Source organism: Girardinichthys multiradiatus, chromosome 18 (assembly GCF_021462225.1).
Source record: "Girardinichthys multiradiatus isolate DD_20200921_A chromosome 18, DD_fGirMul_XY1, whole genome shotgun sequence".
Classification (NCBI taxonomy): Eukaryota; Metazoa; Chordata; class Actinopteri; order Cyprinodontiformes; family Goodeidae; genus Girardinichthys; species Girardinichthys multiradiatus.
This window is the reverse complement of record NC_061810.1, coordinates 33,685,734-33,707,237: the sequence shown is the minus strand read 5'-3', so window position 1 is coordinate 33,707,237 and position 21,504 is coordinate 33,685,734. Positions and strand designations below refer to the sequence as shown.

At 39.5% G+C, this 21,504-nt stretch overlaps 1 protein-coding gene across 5 annotated transcripts in view; it reads left to right on the top strand.

Annotated features, from left to right (window-relative positions):
* The window catches only part of robo1 (roundabout, axon guidance receptor, homolog 1 (Drosophila)), a 337,926-nt gene that overhangs the window by 32,334 nt on the left and 284,088 nt on the right, over window positions 1–21,504 (top strand). For 4 of the 5 annotated variants that reach the window (XM_047390959.1, XM_047390958.1, XM_047390956.1 and 1 more), the window contains exon 2: window positions 20,331–20,455. In XM_047390959.1, coding sequence (XP_047246915.1) covers window positions 20,368–20,455 — 88 coding nt within the window. In that variant the 5' untranslated portion in view covers window positions 20,331–20,367. Of the gene's footprint in view, window positions 1–8,241; window positions 8,337–20,330; window positions 20,456–21,504 lie in introns of those variants that run through there. The other variant, XM_047390957.1, reaches the window with a different exon arrangement.

The following is a 21,504-nucleotide window of genomic DNA, read 5'->3' as shown; positions in this document are numbered from 1 at the left end:
AAAGAACGAAATTACTTTGACGATGATTACTGCTCTCCACCGGTCGAGGATGGATCAGGCCTGAAGAAAAATGAGGGGAAGGGGACCACGCGTCCATGATCAAATTAAAGAAAAAAACGTCAATTTCTCATCCGTCCAGGAGGGGAAAAGATAAACCATTAGTCGACTGCATTACACAAGGAGGAAAACTCATCTCCTTGGACATAGAACCTCTGTGGGTTTCCACCTGCGCCGGGTGTCAGCGTGGTCTTCAATCGGTGAATAAATCCTCTGATCTTCTCGTATCAGACAGATTTCCAGCTTTCAAGCTCTTCCGGGAATGGCCTTGTGGAGCAAAAGTTTGCCTGCAAGCTTTTGTCTCTCCAGATATGCGCCTCCGATGCGCTGTCCTGTGAGACAGGCGGGAAATGGCAACGAAACTCTGCATCTCAGCCAGTTTATGCTCCCAGTGACGTCAGAGCTGCGACTTCTGTTGAGCTGCGTGTGTCAAAATGTGCGACCAAAATGGAAGGCCCCAAAAAATGTCTGCCTTATTCCTCACTTGCAGTTATTACCTCTGCCAAAGAGCCTTTGTTTGAGCTATCTTTTTCACTTATTGCGTTGATTGTTCACTGTAAGTAAAAACCAAAGCTAGCTTGAGAAGATGTGGAACATTTTTCCCAAAAATGAGAAAATTTAACATTATACCGCTCTCCAAACCTTGTTGTTTGTCCTCTATCTTGGCCTGATACAAAATCTTTAATATATATTTTTAAATGGTATAACATAAATGAGAGTGTGTGCTGTTTGTTCAATAGAACAGATTGCAGCTCCTACACAGATTTAGCTCCTATATGTGCAAAATCATATGCCTGTTAACACAAACTTGCCAGTTTACTTGAAAAGATAGATAGAACATTATAATGCACTAGTAACACTGAAAAAAGTAAGTCAGATTTACACAAAAAACGAAACACTTAGCACTGAAAAGGCAGCTGATGATGTGCCAGTGGCCCATTTTCAAACCTACTCCCATAGTCATGTTGTCTTCTGTGTGCCTGTGTGGTTGTAAATTCTGTTTATTCAGCTCCAGGCGTTCTCTGACAGCTGTGCTGAAACTAGCTCTACAAAGTGAGAAAAAGGCTTGTGAAGTCTAAAACAGCCCCACACAACCAACATTCAGAAAATTCTTACAGCGCAAAGCAGCAGTCTGACTGCAATTAGACATCACATTTCTAAGATTGAAAACAATATCCTTTTATGATCTTTACACATACTGTAAAGACAGCGGATGCACAAAAGGAACACCAAACCTCTGTGGAAGCCTTGATCCATTTATAAGTTATAACACAGAGCAGATCGAAATTTATGAGGCCATATGGGATTCGAAAGGAAATCGCCAGCCACTGTCACTTACAGTGAATGAAGCTTCTAGCTCTCCTGTCCCCGGGAAAGTGCATCTGAAACACACTATTAACTTTCCCTTTGCTGATGTCACTTTTTATTGCCCTGTGGTTTCAGCTTTTTACAAGTTGGCAGACCATGCTGTGCTGCTTTCTAAAGCCAAAGAGGTGCTTCTTTCAGAGCACAGAAATACAATGACGGAGATGTAGAGACACTATTCTGAGGATTTAATTTGCCAGAGTGAGTTGGTAAAGTGTAGACCTATGATGATTAAAGTAAAAAATATATATATAGTGAAGTAGCTATGGGAAAGTCAAGTTTAAGACTTCTTTTTATGATGTTTTAGGATTTTATTGTTATTCCTGTAACTGTGCTTTTAAGCAAGAGTATGTAAAAATACTTTGTGAAAATGTTTCACCGTTTTGTTATTATGTGTGGTGAAGATAATCATAATACAAATACTTCCCAATAATACTGAGAGTAAACATAAAGAATGACTTCCAATTTACTGTCGCTGTGAATTAGTAACTAATAGGAATAATTGCCTTATGAAGGAAGTTCCTTTATTAAGAATTAACTCACACGTGTGTTTTTGGCATACAGTGTCTTGAAAAAGTATTCATACATTTTTTCAAGTTACAGCTACAAACCTCAGTGTATTTATTATGGTTTTGTGTCATAGACCGATAGAAACTAGTGTAGGAAAAAAAGGACTTGGTTTTTATTTTATTTTTATTTTACAAATAAAGACCTGTGTGGTGTGATTTGATCATAACAGAAATACAAATGTTCTGTGAGGGCCTCAGAGGATTGTTAGACAACATTAGCTAACAAACCTCTTCATGAAGACCAAGAGAAATTCCACACATGTCAAGGATAAAGCCATGGGGTTTGTTTCAGACATGGTTGGGCTTTAAAACAATATCCTAAGCTTTGAACCTGTCAGAGAGGACTAGTCAACACCCTATCTCACAATTATTGCAGCACAACTGTAAACCTACAAGGAGATGGCCAACAATCTAAGCTGGCACCTATTAGAAGAAGCAGCCAAGATACCCATGGAAACTCTGGATGAGTTTCAGAGGTCCACAGCTCAGGTGTGAATATCTGTCAATGGAACTATTATTAGTTGAGAACTCTGCAAATCGGGCCTTTGTGGTAACAGTGACACAAAGAAAACCAAAAGACATTTAGCTTGCCACATATCATGAAAGGAACATGGCAACAAGAAGGTGCTCTGGACAGATGAGACCAATGTTCAGCTTTTGTCTGAACACAATGAAAGCATTGTGTGGTGGAAACCAACACTGCATACCACTCTGAACACACCATCACAATTGTAAAACATGCTGGAGGCAACATCATTCTGTAGGGATGCTTTTCTTCAGCAGGCATTGGGAAGATGATCAGAGTTAATGTGAAGATGGATGTAGCTAAATGCAGTGCAACACTGCAAGAAATAAAATCGTTCTGGTTAAGGTCATTGCTATGTTAGAAAATGAGGAAATGTTTCAGGTATATGAATACTTTTCAAGGGAATGTAATCTGGTGACATATAAAGGTTACACGTCTCACCTCTTGCTAATGAGATATTATTAATGACCAGTGATTGCAGCACGCAGGCTTAAAATCAGCTATCAAGGGACCTGCATGCTTTACATATGGCAGAGTATTAAACTGTGTACAGCTTTTTGTGCCGGGTGCCAAGAAATGGCATTTGAACATGTGCTTGCCCCATTGTGTACGCATAATTAACATTGCATGATCTACCTGCTTACAAAGCAACTTTTGTAATTAGAGTTATGATTGCAGCAAGATAATGACAGCGATTCTACAGCTGATAATGACGATGTTGCTCTTGGCAGTTACTGCTTTGAATCTGTGGCAGACTTGTGACATATGGGACACAAAAGGACACACTAGCCAGGCGGTCAGCCTTTGTTCTCACTCAGGCAGACCCAATCACTGCAGACAATTTGCGTTGTAAGCCTTCAAAATGAAGCTGACACAGGAAAAATGGCCCAGACACATGAGAATGGGAGCTTGATGTAAAAACCTCAGCTTTGTGTACACTCATGGACTGTTCATGTGACCTTCATGGTGCTTTCAGAATGTTTCTTGAAAATTAACAGAAATTTCAGTCATGCTTCTCGTTTTAACAAACCTTGAATATCGTCATTAATCTTCAAAGTTATTTAGAAAACAAAACAATTGGATTCTATTTTATAAAAATCTTTTTTTTTATATATGTCTGGTTTATAAAAGTATGAAACTGTGCTTTATACATACATTGGAGTATTTATACACATACAAGAAGGTTTCAGCAATGTAGCTACTTGTGCAGTCATTGTGGACAGGTCAAACATGCAGCCTATGGCCTAATCCATCATCCCCTCAGCAAAGTAGCTGCAAGCCATGAACTTGGCTTGTGCATAATACATAATCAGCTTTTAATTTATCACAGATCATGTTCATATGAAGATAAATCAGTGTCTGGAGACATCATGTGATCCAGCTTGCCTTCACAGACACATTAAATTGCTTTGAGCTTTAAATATACAGGTTATTGCTGTTTTTATTTTCTTCTTTTATGCAGGGTACTGTGTCAAATTATCCATAGAATTTGATCTTTTTTACATTGTGCAATACGACTTGTGGACGTAACATGACACATGTCGTAAAATGGCCATGTATCCTGTTCCTAGCACTTCGCAGTTACCCACTACTTTATGTTGTATCAAAAGAAATCCCCACAAAACACATTGTTGCTTGGAGTTGTACTGTGACAAAATATGAACATTTAAATAGATATACAGGTATGTATAAGGGACATGGTCATGTAATGTTTCCAACATTACATGAAGAAACATTTATTTTATGTTACATTTCAGCAATTTTCTATCCATAACAAATCATAAAAATATTGGACAAACTTTGCACCATTAAAAACAATTATACTTACCAGTCCGTAGTATGGTAGGGCAGCAATGCTTGTCTTTCCCTGTGGAGTATGATGTTTATTATTTTATTATAATGAAGTTAAGGTCCATCTCAATTTTCAATACTTAATCCAATGTTGGCACTACTATTCTCTTCCTAGAAGCTACACCTGGCCTGACTCTATGTCTGCCTGTGACACCTTTCTGGAGAGGGGAATCGCCCGAGCTTCTGCTGGCAACAACTTAATGCTCACCCTCTACCGATGATCTACATGATTCAGATCCGATCTTGTAATCTTAGTATTTTATTTGATTTAAAGTCATTGTAATGAAATACCAGAGTGCTGGAGAGAGTCGATTTTACTCCAGTTTTACAGAATATAGAGTAATGCAACAATGCATTACTTGAATGATTTATAATCTTTAATATTTAGCATGCCCCTTTAGTCTTTGAATCCACAACATAAAAAGAAATGCATTCTTATGTTCTTGTATTGCAAATTAAAGTTACCCTCGCAACAATTAGCATAACCTACAGATATTCTGACATGCTTCTATAATGCTCTCAACTCAAGTATGAGGACATTTGCAGATAAATTCCAAATTCTGAGAGAAATTAAGTGCGCTATTGGGAGTAACACATATCTGGGCTGTATGACAGACATAAAAATATTCCCTTAATATCTTCTATTAAACAACCCACAGCACCAGCACGTGCTCGCCAGCTGACATTCTGACGGAGGCGGCATGTGATCCTTCTCAAATATGTTCTGTTCAGAGGCATCTGTACTTCTGAAACATTTTTTACAGCAGAAGTCATTAATCTGCTCTGTCTCGCTGCATTTCAGCACGACAAGTCCAATGTGAGCTGAAGGTCCCGACTGAGGTGCATTAATTAAAGTGCCGCATCACTGCACTCCCGATTTGTGTTCCCCTTTAGTTGCCTACTTATCCTTAAATTTCGATTGTCAATGAGGCTGTGTAGTATGCATCGGGGGCAGAGAGCACGCAAAACAGTAAAGTAGGGATTAGAGTGGAGGCTTCAAAGAAATAACAACTCCAATTAAATGTCCCTTAAGTTACCTTCAAACCAGCATTATTTTCAAGCATATGGAGTAAGTTAACTTTTTCATCAGGAAAGAAAAAGTCCTTTGTAGATACGGAATCTTTATTGTGGAACATGTAATATTGCCAGCACTCTTATCTGTGCAGTTTGGTTTAAAAAGCTGGGTCATGTTAAAAAGTCACAATGAAAACCCCGCATTTTTTGAATGGCATTGCTCTGGGTTACTATGTGTTCAGAAATCAATTTGTGGACAGTGACTGTAGTGCTGATGGTCAATTGTGGGACTTGGTCACTGAGCCAGCAGCAATGGTTCTTGTCACCATCTGATTAATTGCCATGAATCCATTCAGCAGTCAGTGAGTCCGATGAAGAGAGACAATGAGGGCCTTTCAGTCCTTTCGAGCTGAATTGGTAGTAAACTCAGAAGAAACAAGTATTTTAAAACATCTCCTTTCTTTCAATGTAAGCGGGCTAAATAATGAGATTCCTGAAATAGTCATTGATTGGATCATGAGGCATCTTCACATAAGTGTTTGGTTTCCTGCAGGAAGGGTAACAATGCATCTTTCTTTATCTCTAATCTGTCTATTCATTAATCAAATGGCATTCTATGATGCTATGAATTATGGATTTAGCTCCATGCTCACGTTAGGGTTGAAAAGGCCATTTCACTGCCATTCATCCCAAATTCCAAAGCCAAAGACCCCTGGCGCCCAGTTGTTTCACCCAGTTCCTGACAAGTAATTGGATATTTTTAAGACTGCCAGAAAATAATGCTGCAGTGTTCATCTGATACAATTATCAGGTAAACCCAGGTAAGCTACTCCACCACATCTCCAGGATAGTCTTTCGAATGAATGTCTTGAAATCTTATGCTATAACAACAGGGACCTTTTTATCAGGCATTACCGAGGAATACGCTCATCATCATTCCATGTAAACTGGGCAAATGCAGCACATAATTCTTCTGTTGTGCTGTGACTCTGAAGGAACAAGGTGATAATGCACATACAGCAATGTGGTCCCCTCAGTTGAGATCTGATTTTGGCTTTTCCAGAGCTCTCCTAATTGTTAAACTAGGAAATGAAAAGGGTTGTAAAGTGGCCACTGTCTATCTATAGATAGATAAAAATGTAGGGAAATGCAAATTGGCATAAACCCGGCTTCTTTTTCCTGCAACGCTATTACAAAAAGGTGTGCAAGATAAGAAGGAAGGATGACACAGAGCCATTGAGCTGGTTGTTAGAAGTCAAACATACAGTACCTTTGAAAAGTATTCGTACCCCTTAAGCTTTTCTAAATTTTTTGTATTACAACAACCAACTTCTTTAAATATTTTTTGATACTATTTGACAAAGAAACACAAAATTGTGCATACTTGTGCAGTGGAAGCAAAATATTACATGACCTCTGAAAAGTATGCCTTGATATTCAGCGATGCTCAAGTCAATTCAATGGAGAACTACCTTTTACTGCAACCACAGTTGCAAGTCTTTTTGGGGTATTTTTCTACCCGTTCTTCTTTGTGCAATAGGTCAGTCTGCTATAGATAGCATCTTGTGAATATCAGATTGTGAATGGGATTTACAGGGGTTGGACAATGAAACTGAAACACCTGGTTTTAGACCACAATAATTTATTAGTATGGTGTAGGTCCTCCTTTTGCGGCCAATACAACGTCAATTCGTCTTGGGAATGACATATACAAGTCCTGTACAGTGGTCAGAGGGATTTTAAGCCATTCTTCTTGCAGGATAGTGGCCAGGTCACTACGTGATACTGGTGGAGGAAAATGTTTCCTGACTCGCTCCTCCAAAACACCCCAAAGGGTAATAATATTTAGATCTGGTGACTGTGCAGGCCATGGGAGATGTTCAACTTCACTTTCATGTTCATCAAACCAATCTTTCACCAGTCTTGCTGTGTGTATTGGTGCATTGTCATCCTGATACAGGGCACTGCCTTCAGGATACAATGTTTGAACCACTGGATGCACATGGTCCTCAAGAATGGTTCGGTAGTCCTTGGCAGTGACGCGCCCATCTAGCACAAGTATTTGGCCAAGGGAATGCCATGATATGGCACCCCAAACCATCACTGATCCACCCCCATGCTTCACTCTGGGCATGCAACAGTCTGGGTGGTACGCTTCTTTGGGGCTTCTCCACACCGTAACTCTCCCGGATGTGGGGAAAACAGTAAAGGTGGACTCATAAGAGAACAATACATGTTTCACATTGTCCACAGCCCAAGATTTGCGCTCCTTGCACCATTGAAACCGACGTTTGGCATTGGCATGAGTGACCAAAGGTTTGGCTATAGTAGCCTGGCCGTGTATATTGACCCTGTGCAGCTCCTGACGGACAGTTCTGGTGGAAACAGGAGAGTTGAGGTGCACATTTAATTCTGCCGTGATTTGGCAGCCTTGGTTTTATGTTTTTTGGATACAATCCGGGTTAGCACCCGAACATCCCTTTCAGACAGCTTCCTCTTGCGTCCACAGTTAATCCTGTTGGATGTGGTTCATCCTTCTTGGTGGTATGCTGACATTACCCTGGATACTGTGGCTCTTGATACATCACAAAGACTTGCTGTCTTGGTCACAGATGCGCCAGCAAGACGTGCACCAACAATTTGTCCTCTTTTGAACTCTGGTATGTCACCATTAATGTTGTGTGCATTTCAATATTTTGAGCAAAACTGTGCTCTTACCCTGCTAATTGAACCTTCACACTCTGCTCTTACTGGTGCAATGTGCAATCAATGAAGACTGGCTACCAGGCTGGTCCAATTTAGCCATGAAACCTCCCACACTAAAATGACAGGTGTTTCAGTTTCATTGTCCAACCCTTGTAGGTCTGCACTTTGACTGGGCATGAATATGCTTTGATCCCCATCATTCCATTGCAAGTTTGGTTTTATCTTTAAAGTCGTCATCCTGCTAGAAGGTAAACGTCCACCTGAAAAAAGCCTCTTTCAGGTTTTTTTCTATTTATCTTCATCTATCTTCCCTTAAACTCTGACTAGCTGCCCTATTTCTGCTGAAGGAAAGCATCCTGTTGTAACCATCATGTTTCACCATGGGTATGGTGTGTTCAGGATGATTTGCAGTGTTAGCTTTTTACTGTCAAAGTGTTTTGCATGTAGACCACAGCCCCTACTTCCACATTTTTGCTGTGTCTCTTTCATGGCTTATGACAAATTGTAAACAAAACATATTATGTTCCCCCTCAGCAGTAGTTTTCTTCTTACATAAAGGCCAGATTTATTGAGTGCATGACTAATAGTTATTGTGTCAATAAATTATCTTACCTGGAGTGTGAATCTCTAGTTTCTCCTCTGTTATTATGGGCATCATTGAATGTCTAAATAATGCTCTTCTTTATTAGGTTTGACATTGTCATACCTAGTCATTTTTGGAGGTGATGGATTAAACCTTATCTTGCTTTAAATTTCACAAATATCTGTCCCCCTTAAATATTTCTTTTGCTTTTTTTTTGTCAAACTTAAATGTTTCATATCATCAAACAAAATGTAATATTGGATAGCCTGAGTGAATGCAAAACCAATTATCAAATGATGATTTCATTCATTAAGGAAAAAATCTTTCCAAACCATCTTGGCCCTATGTGAAAAAGTAGATGTGCCACCCTTAGCAGCAACAACTGACCTCAGTGGTTTGCGATAACTGGAAATTCTTCTGCAGGAGAATGTCAACACAGTACTGAGTCTGCCCTATCAAAAGTGCAAAATTGAATTATTTTATTACTGGACTCTAAAAAACCTTTGCTGCTGGTGATGCTAGATCTCACAGCAGCTTTTGATACTGTCCTCTAGTGGTTAAAGTCTTATTGGACAGAAAGGACATCTAATGTGATGATTAATGAATTTTCATCCTCCATTATTTCTCTGACCACTTGTATGCCTCAAGTCTCAATCCTCGGACCTGTCCTGTTCTCACTGTATATGTTGCCACTGCGTTCAGTCATAGCCAAACACTACCTCCTGTTTCATTTTTCTGCAGATGATCAACAGGTCTATTCCATAATTGTCCACAACAACACAAGTGCATTTGACTCCATATTGAATGGTTTAAAGACATTAGGGAGTGGCTTTCACAATTTGTTTTTGCACCTGAATGAAAGTAAAAAATTTATTTTGTTTGGGTCTAACATATTTCCAAATTTCATTCCAGATCATCTTGATACTTTTGTTCCTTACTGTAGACCTTTGGTGAGGAATTTTGGAGTAATGTTTGACATGTGTTTGAAATTTAACAAATAAATTGATTGTGTTGTAAGAACCAGCTTTTTTCAGCTGACTTCTGGCTAAAGTTGAACCCTTTGAGTCCAGAGGACCTTGAAAAAGATTTTCATGCTTTCATCAGCTTTATGTTGGAATAAGTCAGGGTTCCCTCAATTGGCTCCAATTGGTGCAGAATGTTGCTGCTCACCTGTTGACTATCACTAAGAGACACAGTCACATTACTGTACTTTACTCCCTTTAGTGGCTTCCAGTACATTTATAGTTGATTTTAAGCTTTTAATGTTTGTTTATAAAGTTGTAAGTGGCATTGCACCTTTTTATCTATGTGACCTTTTACAAGCACATTATCCAGCCAGAGTTCATCGGTCCGCCGACCAACATCTCCTGGAAGTCCCCAAGTCAAAGTCCAAACAATACATTTGAATTGCGGACCATCTTTTTTAAAACTAAGCTAAAACGTATTTGTTTAGAACTGCTTTTAGCATATAACAGCATTGTGACAATCTTTTTTGCATGTTTTTAATGATGTTGTCAATGTTGTCAAATTGTTTTTATTTGTCTCTATTCTACTTTGGATTTTTATTCTTGCTATAATGGAAAGCACTTTTGCTCAGTAGTGACTGTTGTAAAGTGCTCTACAAAAAAAATGTGACTGATTGATTTATTGAGGATTATTTGGCAGAGAGCAAAATTTATGATTCCTTCAGTCATGGCAAGTTTTGTCCACAGAATATTTTCGCAAAAGTGTTCCCATTTTTAAAGGAAACTAACTGACAGAAAAAGTAAGCAGAGACTCGCATCTTTTTCACACTTCACAAGTCCACATGAATTAAAAGCTAAAGTAATAAAACTTTTGTCTCTTTTGGACAACAAGAAGATCCAAACTAAAAATAATTTTGGCCCTCATATAGAGTAAAATAAATTTGAGTTTTTTAAACAATTATTAATTCATTTTCAACCTGGTATGGCCTCTCCTTATCCTATTTACAAAGGAAATACTGTCCAATAACCACTCAGCACGTAAATTCACATAAGGCTGTTTTAACATCAGTTTACAGCTGTTTCAAGTGGAAAGCACAAACAGCAAAACTGATCTGACAGAAGCTTCAGATCATGTGCTACCTTTGGCTTATAACAACAACAAAATCAACCTGCTATTGTTATTTATCTCAAGTGTTATTAAAGTCACATGTTAAAAAGGTTAGCAAACATCCTCAGACACTGAAATTTCATTTAAACATTAACTAATTCATTTGAACATTTCTTTATTCTTTTATGTTGGATCAGCTGATTGTGGTGCATCGGTAGAGCGGTCCCATTTTCTTTGCATTTGATTGACAGCAGTGGGAGGTCCCCCACAAGCAGGGAGCAGGGGGCGGGGTTGTTGTTGATATTTTCAGAATTTTTCTTTTGAACACAGCGCATAAGATAAGGGCTGCAGTCAGGATGGCACATTATTGCTATTATTTATTCCTATTCAGTTTTTTTTCTGTGTTTGTAAATTGTCGCGGCAGCACCCCCTTCAGCAGTTGGAGCCCTAGGCAGTCGACTATGTGGCCTATGCCATAAACCGGCCCTACTGCAAAATAGTCATTTCTTTTTTTTTTTATTATTGCATGTGTTGCTCTTTTTAGCCCTGAATGAGCCACATTAAATGTTCTTCATCTGTGCAGATGGAAGAGTCATGTAGACTCAGTCATTGTGCTGTGCCTTGGAATTTATGACAAAGCAAGTCCATCATACTTGTGATGAAGCATAGTCAATTCAAGGAGTGTGTCATGCCTGAGGAAAGGGCTGCAAAGTGAAAATTACATTGCACAGCTGTGTTGGAGGGGAAGTCTGAAAAGAGTGAAACACAGAAAAAGACTGGGAGACGTATAGGTGCAGGGGCTGTCGGTTTTGCTGGATGTAATCAAACAAGGGTGAACAGGTTGCTCCACAGATGGCTGATCCAGAGAATCCTCCAATTTATTTCCCTGCTATAGACAGTCTCTGTCACTGTGTGCAGGTGATGACTGCATGGTGTCATTGTCTTGCACACAACACTAAACACTGATGCTTTTGTCTCCCTTGTCTGATATCAGTTTGAGAGGCGTTTGTTGTGTGCACGTGTCTAATGTTTTAATCTCTGCCAGCTAGAGTTGCAAGTCTAATATCAAACCAGATGATAGTGGTTTTGAAAAAAAAATGCTAATGCTGATGAAAAGAGCTTAGCTAAACAAATAAAACAAATACATTTAAAATTAGAAATATTCCACTCACTCAATTCATAAGACATTATAGTGATGAGGAAGATAGTGACAATAAATGCTGGCACCTAAAACCTCACTAAACAACCAAAACCATTTACAATATTGTTTAAGAAAAGTCGACTTAACTAGAATTTCATTTAACATGTGTATGTAAAGTATTGTTTAACCCTCAGTTTTACTACTTTGTGCAGCCTCCTTTAGCTTTTATAACGTCCAAAATTTCCCTAAATGTTTAAATGCTTTTGACACCTCTCGATTGGAATTGTTGCCAATTCTTTATGTGCAAAAGCCTCTTGCCCAGTTATATTTGATGTGTTTTGTGATAAGCTGCCTTCCTTTAATCCCTAAAGATTTTCAGCCTGAATTAATTCTGCTTACTGAGAACTCCACTGTTGCTGTTCTCTAGGACATTTTAGGATCTTTTTGGTGTGATTGGGTTGTTGTCTTGCTAGGAAATTGAGTGCTCACTGAGGTTTTGTTTTCAATAGAAACCATCATCTTTCTGTTTAAAATAACCTCATTTTCCTGGGAATCCATTAATCTAGTTACCAGTCAAGATTGACAGTTCCTGACGTAGAAGAAACATTACATCATTATTGACCCACCTCAGTGCTGGACAATGGGCTTGTCCTAGTCTTTTACATGCCAGACATAGTGCTGGTCCAAATGTCCAAATATGTTCCAGTGTTGTTTTATCAGTCAACTGAGCTTTCAAAACTGTAGTCTTATCCAGTTTCTCTTGGAATTTTATTCGACTTTTGATCTTCCTCAAATGAATAGCGGAGTGCATCTTGGAGTCCAGTCATGAAGTCCTTGTTTATTCAGGCCATGCCTTAGTGTTGCCACTGAAGTACTTGGACCAGGTCGTATCAGGTAATCCCTGTAGGTGTCTTTCAGTCACATGGGGACTTCTCTTATTCCAGACTTTGTAATTAAATGACTTTAGTTTACCATCAGCACTGGGGGGTTCTCTCTCCATTCCTCTTCCCTCTGTACACAAATGACTGCACCTCAGTGGACCCATCTGTGAAACCCGTGAAGTTTGCAGATGACACCACTGTTATTGGTATGAGCCAGGACAATGACGAGTCTGGATACACAAAGGAGGTGGATCAGCTGGTCTACTGATGTAGTTAGAACCAGCTGTGGAGATGAAGGTGGACTTTTGGAGGACACACCCCACACTCTTTCCCCCCACCATCCTCAACAACACTGTGGATCACTTCTGGCTCCTGGGAACCACACTTTCTGTCCTCACACATAGACACTGTTCGGAAGAAGGCCCAGGAGAGACTGTACATCCTGCTGCAACTCAAAACGTACAACCTTCCACAGGAGCTGCTGATCATCTTCTGCGCTGCCATTATTCAGCCAGTCCTGTGTTTCTGTGGTTTGGCTCATCCACAAAACAGGACAGGTCCAAACTACAATGAACAATTAGGGCTGCAGAGATCATCATCAGGGCTGACCTTCCCTCACAACCTGTAGATATCTAGGGCCAGGAAAAGGGCAGCTAATATATCTACAGACCCCACACATCTTGGATACAAATTGTTTAGGTCTTTAGTTTCAGGCGCCACAGAGAAAGTTTCTTCCCGCATGCTTTCTCATTGATGAACACTTAATAGACAGCATGCCCAGATCAATGTCATCAATATTTACTAATTCAGTCATGTCTTTTTCTTTTCTAAAAATCATGTATATTTACATATTTTCAAAAAACGTTTTTGCTGTTTCCCTATTTACATATTTATATTTAAAATCACTCCATTGAGAGCAAAGTGGGACCATGTCAGATTCCTTGTTCGTGTGCAGAAACCCGGCGAAACAAGTTGATTCTGATTAAAAAAACACGTGCTCTCTTCCACAGTTAGAGAGATTTGCATCTCCCATAAGTTTTTTGATGTGATGAAATAGCCTCCGGTCTACGGTTTTGGTAGAAGCTCCTCCGCCTTCCAATGAATGCAACTCACCTTCAAAAGCTTAATGTTTTGAGCTTTTTCATGCAACACAGCTAAGGATAAGTAGAGGAGCATTACAGAGTCCACAAAGGCTTAAATATGAGTCAACACTACTTTAGGCCATAAAAACTAAGACAGCTTTAAAACCATCAATATTTTATAGGGATTAAAAACCTGTGATATCAGTATCTCTACAAAATATACTGTTACACACAAATACAACACCATACATTTTCTGTGTAATTGTATTTTTCACTCAACTCATAAAATAACTCATCCAAAGTTAAAAAAGATTTTAAAAAAAACTTCTGCATGCAACAATATATCAATGGGTGGTTTGCAAAACATAAAGAAATAAGACCTGAATAAACTCTAATCTTAAGTGTTATGCCTCACCTTAACAAAAGGTGAAAATCAGTAAACAAATACCTGTTTAAGTCATGAGCAAGCATTGTTATATCCCTTACAAGGTTGGACCTATAGAAAGAAACATAATATGGTTATAACAGCTGAATAATGAACTCTTGTGGCATTAAGTTGATCAAATGCCATATTGACAGGTGTGGTAAGGCGTATTCGTCACTTCCTGTTTTCGCTGTTGCACTCGGTAGATTGTTTGGTGTGTGAAGGCTCTCTCATTTGATCTGATTTCTCTCTACTGTGATACCTCTTACTTGTTCTAATACACAATACACAACACATACTTTCTGTTGCTGCTCTTAACGTTTGGGGACTCTGTGTTTTACACGTTTTTTTCTAGTAGTGGTAAGGGGTCGCTAACTTAGCATTAGCTTTAGCTCCACAATGGCTACCCATTCTGCTGTTTCTCTCTCTGAGTCTCCTCCTCTCTTCTGCTCTCTGTGTCAGATGTTCAGTTACTCTTCCGCCTCCTTTAGTGATAATGATACGTGTAATAAATGTAGCATTTTTGTAGCTCTGGAGGCGAGGGTGTCGGAATTGGAGGCCCGGCTCCGCGCTGTTGAAAAACCAGCAGATAGCCGAGGCCCCTTAGCCAGCGCTACCACTGAGGGTAGCTCCCTGTAGCAGTCCTTCAGCAGAGCCCGCGCAGCCGGGGCCTCAGGCCTGCTGGGTGATGGTGCATAGAAAGCATAGTCCTAGATCCCAGCCCACAGGTCACCACCAACCCGTCTGCGTTTCTAACAGATTTTCCCCGCTCAGCGACACACCCGCTGAGAAGCCAACTCTGGTAATTGGCAGCTCCATAGTCAGAAACGTGGCACTAGAGACACCAGCGACCATAGTGAAATGTCTGCCAGGGGCCAGAACAGGCAACATCAAATCCTACCTGAAACTGCTGGCTAAGGATAGGCGTAAATACAGTAAGATTGTAATTCACGCTGGCGGTAATGACACCCGGTTACGTCAATCGGAGGTCACCAAAGTTAGTGTTGCTTCGGTGTGTACGTTTGCCAAAACAATGTCGGACTCCGTAATTTTTTCTGGTCCCCTCCCCGATCTGACCTGTGACGACATGTTTAGCTGCATGCTGTCATTCAACTGCTGGCTGTCTAGGTGGTGTCCAGAAAACAATGTGGGTTACATTGATAACTGGCGAACACTTTGGGGAACACCTGGTCTGATCCGGAGAGATGGCATCCATCCCACTTTGGATGGAGCAGCTCTTCTTTCTAGGAATCTGGCCGAATTCATTAGTTCTCCCAACCTCTGACAACCCAGGGTTCAGACCAGGAAGCAGGGTCGTAGTTTAACACTCCTCTCTGCAGCTTCTGTACTGCTACCCACCCATTACCCTGTTAAGACAGTGTCTCGCCCATGGCCAAAATTGAATAGATTAAAAAATAATCTAAAACAAGGAAATCAGGAAAATCTAATAAAAATAAACACAACTCAGACTAAAAAGAAAAATAAACAATTAAATGTGGCTTACTGCACATAAGATCTCTCTCTTCAAAGACTTTGCTAGTTAGTGACCTGATTTGTGACAATCAGATTGATTTATTTTGCCTCACAGAAACCTGGCTGCAGCAAGAGGATTATGTTACTATAAATGAGTCAACTCCTACTAATTATTAAAATTTTCACATTCCTCGAAATACTGAGCAAAGAGGAGGAGTAGCAACCATCCTTCAGTCCGATTTATTGACTAGTCCCAGACCAATCAATAACTACAACTCTTTTGAATATTTAATCCTTAGTTTTCCTCATCCAAATTGCAAAGCACTAAAGGCACTTCTGTTTGTTGTCTTGTACTGTCCACCAGGCCCTTACTCTCAATTTTTAGATCAGTTTTCAGACCTTTTATCTGATTTATTGTTAAATACAGATAAGGTTATTATAGTGGGGGATTTTAACATTCATGTTGACACTGAAAGTGATAGATTAAATATAGCCTTTAATGCTATTTTAGACTCAATTGGCTTTGCTTAAAACATTAACAAACCTACCCACCTTTGTCTTCATTCTCTGGACCTTGTGCTGAGATATGGCATTGAGTGTAAAGACATAACAATATTTTCTCATAACCCTGTCCTGTCTGACCATTTTTTAATAACTTTTGAGTTTGATTCAACCGAGTACTCCACACCTGAAAGAAAATTTCATTATAGTAGATCATTATCAGACAATGCTGTAACAACCTTTAAAGAATCTGTTCCACTTTTGATTTCCTTTATCACAGAAAAACACAGTGGAGGGCATTAATTTTGTTTCTGCCCCTTCACAAATCGATTCTCTTGTTCATAGTGTTACTTCATCATTGCGTGGTGCATTAGACAATGCAGCCCCCTTGAAAAAGAAGGTAATTATTCATAGGAGGCTAGCTCCCTGGTTTAATTCAGAGCTACATACTTTAAAGCACAATGTTAGAAAATTGGAGAGAAAATGGCGCTCTACACACCAAGAGGATTCCTACTTAATCTGGAAAAATAGCCTACTGTTGTAAAAAAAGACACTTCACCAAGGTAGAACAGCTTATTTCTCATCATTAATAGAAGAGAACAAGAATAATACTAGGTTTCTCTTTCATACTGTTGCTAAACTTACACAGAGTCATAGCTCTGTTGAGCCATCCATTCCCTTATCTCTCAGCAGTCATGACTTTATGGGATTCTTCCAAAATAAAATTGATTCTATTAAAAATATAATCTTTGACATACTCCTGAAGATGATTACTTCATCCTCAGCAAGTGAGACAACATTGGAAGTAACTGTAGAGCCTGATCTGTGTTTGGACTGTTTTGATCCTGTGGAGCTTCCTGAGTTATCAAAAATATTAGCTTCATCTAAACCTTCAACTTTTATGCTAGACCCAATCCCAACCAAATTATTTAAGGAAGTGTTCCCTCTGATTACCAGCCCCATTTTAGGTATGATTAACCTTTCCTTAGTAAATGGATATGTACCACAAGCTTTTAAGGTAGCTGTAATTAAACCTTTGCTTAAGAAACCTTCGCTTGATCGAGATGACTTGAAAAATTACAGACCTATATCCAATCTTTCATTCTTATCTAAAATTCTTGAGAAAATAGTTGCTAATCAAATGTGTGAGCATTTACACAGCAATGACCTGTTTGAAGAGTTTCAGTCAGGCTTCAGAGCTCATCATAGCACTGAAACAGCTCTGCTGAAAGTCACTAATGATATTCTTACGGCCTCAGATAGTGGACTTGTGTCTGTACTTGTCCTGTTAGAGCTCAGTGCTACATTTGATACAGTCGATCACAATATTCTCTTAGAAAGGCTGGAATATGCTGTAGGGATCAGGGGAACAGCACTACGCTGGTTTAAATCTTATTTGTCTGATAGATTCCAGTTTGTTCATGTAAATGATAAATCATCTTTAAACTCCAGGGTTAATTGTGGAGTCCCACAGGGTTTAGTACTTGGGCCAATTCTCTTTACTATGTACAGGTCCTTCTCAAAATATTAGCATATTGTGATAAAGTTCATTATTTTCCATAATGTCATGATGAAAATTTAACATTCATATATTTTAGATTCATTGCACACTAACTGAAATATTTCAGGTCTTTTATTGTCTTAATACGGATGATTTTGTCATACAGCTCATGAAAACCCAAAATTCCTATCTCACAAAATTAGCATATCATTAAAAGGGTCTCTAAACGAGCTATGAACCTGATCATCTGAATCAACGAGTTAACTCTAAACACCTGCAAAAGATTGCTGAGGCCTTTAAAACTCCCAGCCTGGTTCATCACTCAAAACCCCAATCATGGGTAAGACTGCCGACCTGACTGCTGTCCAGAAGGCCACTATTGACACCCTCAACCAAGAGGGTAAGACACAGAAAGAAATTTCTGAACGAATAGGCTGTTCCCAGAGTGCTGTATCAAGGCACCTCAGTGGGAAGTCTGTGGGAAGGAAAAAGTGTGGCAGAAAACGCTGCACAACGAGAAGAGGTGACCGGACCCTGAGGAAGATTGTGGAGAAGGGCCGATTCCAGACCTTGGGGGACCTGCGGAAGCAGTGGACTGAGTCTGGAGTAGAAACATCCAGAGCCACCGTGCACAAGCGTGTGCAGGAAATGGGCTACAGGTTCCGCCTTCCCCAGGTCAAGCCACTTTTGAACCAGAAACAGCAGCAGAAGCGCCTGACCTGGGCTACAGAGAAGCAGCACTGGACTGTTGCTCAGTGGTCCAAAGTACTTTTTTCAGATGAAAGCAAATTCTGCTTGTCATTCAGAAATCAAGGTGCCAGAGTCTGGAGGAAGACTGGGGAGAAGGAAATGCCAAAATGCCAGAAGTCCAGTGTCAAGTACCCACAGTCAGTGATGGTCTGGGGTGCCGTGTCAGCTGCTGGTGTTGGTCCACTGTGTTTTATCAAGGGCAGGGTCAATGCAGCTAGCTATCAGGAGATTTTGGAGCACTTCATGCTTCCATTTGCTGAAAAGCTTTATGGAGATGAAGATTTCATTTTTCAGCACGACCTGGCACCTGCTCACAATGCCAAAACCACTGGTAAATGGTTTACTGACCATGGTATCACTGTGCTCAATTGGCCTGCCAACTCTCCTGACCTGAACCCCATAGAGAATCTGTGGGATATTGTGAAGAGAACATTGAGAGACTCAAGACCCAACACTCTGGATGAGCTAAAGGCCGCTATCGAAGCATCCTGGGCCTCCATAAGACCTCAGCAGTGCCACAGGCTGATTGCCTCCATGCCACGCCGCATTGAAGCAGTCATTTCTGCAAAAGGATTCCCGACCAAGTATTGAGTGCATAACTGTACATGATTATTTGAAGGTTGACGTTTTTTGTATTAAAAACACTTTTCTTTTATTGGTCGGATGAAATATGCTAATTTTGTGAGATAGGAATTTTGGGTTTTCATGAGCTATATGCCAAAATCATCCATATTAAGACAATAAAAGACCTGAAATATTTCAGTTAGTGTGCAATGAATCTAAAATATATGAATGTTAAATTTTCATCATGACATTATGGAAAATAATGAACTTTATCACAATATGCTAATATTTTGAGAAGGACCTGTATATGCTTCCAATATGTCAAATTATCAGGCAGCATAGAATAAATTTTCACTGTTACGCTGATGACACTCAGCTTTACTTATCCATGAATCCTGATGAGCCCAAGTATGATTGAAGACATAAAAACTTGGATGACTTTCAATTTTCTGCTTCTAAATTCAGACAAGACAGAAGTTAAAAAGAGAGATCATATTTCCCCTACTTTAGCTTCCCTTCATTGGCTCCCTGTTAAATCCAGAGTAGAATTTAAAATTCTCCTCTTCACATACAAAGCCCTTAATGATTTAGCTCCATCATACATCAGATATCTGATTGTTCCATATATTCCTAACAGAGCACTTTGTTCTCAGACTGCAGGTTTACTGGTGGTTCCTAGAGTCTCTAGAAGTAGAATGGGCGGCAGATCTTTTAGTTATCAGGCTCCTCTCCTGTGGAACCAGCTCCCAGTTTTAGTCCGTGAGGCCGACACCCTGTCTACTTTTAAGGCTAGGCTTAAAATTTTCCTTTTTGATAAAGCTTATAGTTAGAGTGGCTAAGGTTATCCTGAGCCTCCTGTTAAAAGGGACTTTTTCCTCTCCACTGTCGCTACATGCATGCTCAGTATGAGGGATTGCTGCAAAGTCAACGCCAGTGACTGGCCACTGTCTCTACATGCTCATCTGGGAGGAGGGAATGCTGCAAGTCACTGACTGGATGCAATCTGCTGGGTTTCCTTAGACAGAAAATCTTTTTATCCAATTTGAATAAATAACTGAATCTGATTGCGCTGTTCAATGATTAGGATTAATTGAAATGTATGTACCTGACTTTCATGAAGTGCCTTGAGACGACATGTGTTGTGAATTGGCGCTATATAAATAAACTGAATTGAATTGAATAGATAAAACCTAGGCATGTTGGTGTTATTTTAAACCCCAGCAAAGCCTCACAAGCACTACCTAATTGTTTTCTTTTTCTTTTCCCTAGTTTTACATCAAGTAATGCCAGGACAGTGAGCACCGTAATGCGTGGCGCTTGGCTGGGGTCCACCCCCATCTTAATAATGGTTTTGCTTCAACTGGCTCAGGCCGAAGATGCTCCTTTAGCCCCAGGTAAGATATTTTATGTTCTTTTCTACCCGGCATGTCCTCCCATTAGTGAAGACTGTGCTGTGCTCCATTTTCATGATTTGTCAGTATCTAGCAGCCTGTGTAATTCTCTGGCTATGTTTTAGACCAATGCAGATTGGGACTCATTGTTGAACTGTTAATTGATCAAAGTGTATAAAGCCATTTAACAAAAACTGCAAAATTTTTATGTAGCTCAAAACCGAAGTTTTTGTATTACTATTGACAAAATATTTTCCGGGACATCCAGATTTCTCAAGATGTTCCAGATTATTTGTAAAATATTGTTTATATCCTGAGGCTTTTGACAATAGATAAAAAAAACAAAAAAAAAAACTATATTTTATACTGTTTTTTATATTTGAGACTGCTGCAAGCCCTATGTGGTCTAAACAGAAAGCATGTCGATTATGCTATGTTTTTAACTTTTTGTACAATTTCACCCACCTCCGCCCCTGCTCCCAGCATTTTAAAGGATTTGGCTTATAATACACCAGAAATATTTAGTTTGATCAGAATGGTAAACATAAAAATATAACCGTTAAAATATAACCGTTATTTTTGTACAGATTAGTATTTTTATTCATGCCCCGCCCCCATGATTTTGACAGCTATGTACTCATGGCAGGTGTTTTGTTGTGTTGGGGACTTGGCAATTACTCAAACAAAGAATATATTTTAATAGAAGCCATGTTGTTTTACTAACATCTAGGTTTAGGTTAAAAACTTTCATTAGTTTGCAATATTTAAACTTAAGTTAATACTGTGTAAATCCCCCAAACTGTTATGTAAAATTACTTTAAAGCAGTGGCCTTCGACTCTTTTTTTAAATCCATGGTCCTGATTTAAACCTTTCAATCATAGATGTGACTGTATGTCTAGGATCACTGTTTTTCTCAAATGTGTACGTCCAACCCAGTCTTCTTGTTATTCTGCCTGATTTGCGGAGGCCATGATTCCTGTAAACAATTCTCTCCAATTTAGCTGTGCAACTCTGCTGCTCTTCCACAGTTACAATGGGCTTCTTCGCTGCT